The 2953-nt window shown below is 37.3% G+C and overlaps 1 protein-coding gene across 1 annotated transcript; it reads right to left on the bottom strand.

Moving 5' to 3' along the window:
- Positions 1 to 829: 829 nt before the first annotated feature.
- On the bottom strand, positions 830 to 2665 carry LOC106775269 (glucan endo-1,3-beta-glucosidase 14). The gene is made up of 3 exons (XM_014662371.2): positions 2395 to 2665; positions 1189 to 2249; positions 830 to 1079 (listed from the first exon to the last, which is right to left on the bottom strand). The coding sequence occupies exons 1-3, from the start codon at positions 2636 to 2638 to the stop codon at positions 1002 to 1004; spliced, it is 1383 nt and encodes a 460-aa protein (XP_014517857.2). The 5' UTR covers positions 2639 to 2665; the 3' UTR covers positions 830 to 1001.
- Positions 2666 to 2953: the final 288 nt, after the last annotated feature.

Here is a 2953-nt window from a genome sequence, read left to right as displayed (position 1 = left end):
CCATAAAATATAATATCATGACATACTATAAATATAAATACTCAAGGCTCCTGAATGAATTCCACGTCCAAATGCAGAGCATTTCTTAGCAACCAATAAGGCTAGCCTCTAGTTTTTCACTAATGAATTTAAAAAGTAGGAAATTTTAACTTTTGGTTATGTAGCCTTGTATACTAAGCTCACAAGGAGATGAAGTTGGAAACTTACATAAAATTTAGCTTTTTATAAAGTTACATTAAAAAATTTTACTATATAGATTATCTTCTCACTTGCACAATAAAACTATGACAGAGTTCTTTCTTTACAGAACCATTGAAAACTTGCTTCATGAATGATTGATCTTACATGATTTGAAAAACGATTATAAAAACATAAAATTCTTTGGCAGAATAAAAGAAGAATGATGTTCTGGGACTTGGTGACGTTGGAATAGTTTTAAATTTTATATAATAGGAAGATTTATGATGTTTGTGATTTTAAGGAATATAGTCGTATCCAGTAAGCAAACAAAAGGGAAATAAACTTTACATAAGCGACATACAACATATATTTCGTATTTGATAATCAAAGAAAATAAACTGAAACTATAATTTATTCTTCTACATCATCGTGCATCGAAAGAATGAGATGGCTTTTGTCCATTGTCTACCTAAAACAAGTTCAGTTTCTGGTCACCGCCACATGCATGCTAGTTGCTAGAATGTGACTACTGACTAATGGTGGTGTAAGTGGACGTAAGCATAGCCGCTTGATTAAGACGTTGAGAAATACACCATTTTCAACCCTTCATAATTCCTTTCCTCCTGTGTTGTATCACTGGTTTTGCTAACCAATTGTTTGCAGAGTGTTGGTCGTTCTCTATTTTCTTCAAAATAGTACCTTTAATTTCGAACTTGAGATTCCATAATGCCTTTGTTCAGGGGTGGATCTCTTTGGTCACTTGAAGGAAGTAAAATCCCAACTGTAATATTGACATGAATTTCACAGTATAGGGATATTTTTCACCCATAAAGGGTTGAAATCAGTACACAGACAAGAATCCAGTTCACCAACTTTTTGCATTTCCATGGTGCTACTACCTGTTTCATGGTTAAAGAAAAAGAACAAAAATTATCAACACAGATAATTGATTGGAATGAGATTGTATCATAAGCTAGGTAACTTGATGATCCATGGTTTTAGTTTTACCTTAACCCTAGCGGCAGAGGAAGCAAGAGAAACTGAAGAGGAGGAGGAAGTTGATGCTGATGAGGTTGCAAGAGCAGACAAGCCAACATTGTACGTCATGGATTCATCGGGCCGAAAAAGACCATAATTTCGTTCTGAGGTTGGTCCAGGCTTCAAGTCTTCATTGAACAACGCAAACAAGTACACGTCCAACCTCATTCTAGGATTCAAAGGTGTCCCTTCACCAGCCATTTGTCTTCTCAATAAATTCCTGTTGTAAGTTGCAGCATTCATTGGCGTGGCACCAACCTCGTCAGCGTCTCCCTTGGATGGCCAACCAGTCTCAGAGACCCTAACCTCTATCCCCTTGAAGCCCATTTTAGCGATGGCAAACGAAACAGCATCCACCATAGCATAAAGCATGTTATCATAGTGGAGATTGGTGTAAGGGTCAACCATTCCTGCATTGGGATTGAACAACACATAGTTCAAAGAAATCCCATTTGGACTATCCTTGTAAGCAAAGTAGGGGTAGGCATTGATCCAGAAGGGGGACTTAGAGGTTGACAAGAAGTTCAAAAACTGGTACATGATCCCAGAGATTTCACTTTGGAAACTACCAGATGAAGGAGGGTACGAGGAAGCAAGCACTGCCAACGAACTAGGTGTTGAAACTTTGATGTTTGAGTAGCCTAACTGAGATAGAGCATTGTGAATGTTCACTACTGCTGGCACAAGGTGCTGAATAAGAGTGGTGTCATCATCAGTGAAGACCTCATTCCCAACCTGAACCCCTGTGATCTTTGTCTCTGGAAGGTACGGTATGATGTGGCTGTTCACCCATTGAGCTGCTTGTTGAGGATCATCCAACTGGCTTAGTATTTCGTTTTCCACTGTCACAATTATTTCAATGTTTGAGTTGGCAAAAGAACTCAAAATCTGAGGATTGGTATCATAGATTCTTGTTTTTGTGAGATTAAGGGTGCTCAACAATTCAAGGACTTTGTCTGGTGGTGGCAAATTGTTAGCCACTTGACCATAGTTGATTCCAAAAGACTCAACACCTACAAAAACTCCAATACCTAAGATGGCACAATCAACCAAAAAATGTCAGCACTATTACTCAATATTATACAAGTTATTAGTAGCTAACGATTATAATTACAAATACACAAAAGGGTATGCGAAAATAAAAAGATGTATAGAAAAATAGAGCAAACGGGGTACCTGCTGAGAGAAAAACTGCAAGAAAGGCATAGCTGATGACCAAATTTCGGATGAATGTTGCCATTGTGAGGAAGGAAGAGAGGCTAGGATTATGGAAGAGATATAGAGGTATTATTATATGGGGGAGGAATTCCTTTCTTTTCTTGTTTGAATATTTTGGAGGAAGAGAGAGACAAGGTAAATGAGAGGATTTGTGTTTGGTTGAGTTAGCTTGCCTTAGTAGTATTGCTATTGCATTTGCCATTACCCTGGGGTTTTTTTTTCTGGTTTGGCTTGGTTTCCTAATTTATATATTCTTAATGATGCATATTTCTTTTCGTCTGGGTTGTCTCTTTCCAACCCATGCCAACTTCCATTTAACCCACTTTCTTCTGACAAAAGCAAAACAAATCCCACTGCTTGGTTAAATATTAGAGTCTTTATGGCAAGTCATTGCATATTCCCAAAAATTCAGATAAGGTGAAATTTAGAGGACTTTAATCATAACAGATTATGTTTTAAACAAACGTATATTTGTGTGTACATTTTTTTAATCATGGCAGTGTCGGAGACAAACAAC

This window comes from Vigna radiata, chromosome 10 (assembly GCF_000741045.1).
Source record: "Vigna radiata var. radiata cultivar VC1973A chromosome 10, Vradiata_ver6, whole genome shotgun sequence".
Lineage (NCBI taxonomy): Eukaryota > Viridiplantae > Streptophyta > Magnoliopsida > Fabales > Fabaceae > Vigna > Vigna radiata.
The sequence above is the reverse complement of the archived record's forward strand: the minus strand, read 5'-3'. Positions and strand labels throughout refer to the sequence as shown.

Excerpts from the sequence above, each read along its gene's own strand:
- LOC106775269 (XM_014662371.2), bottom strand. The coding sequence starts at position 2,638 with ATGGCAAATGCAATAGCAATACTACTAAGGCAAGCTAACTCAACCAAA. Across the intron at positions 2,250-2,394 it reads TGCAGTTTTTCTCTCAGCAG|GTATTGGAGTTTTTGTAGGT; the intron begins GTACCCCGTTTG and ends GTGCCATCTTAG. Across the intron at positions 1,080-1,188 it reads CCTCTGCCGCTAGGGTTAAG|GTAGTAGCACCATGGAAATG; the intron begins GTAAAACTAAAA and ends ACCATGAAACAG.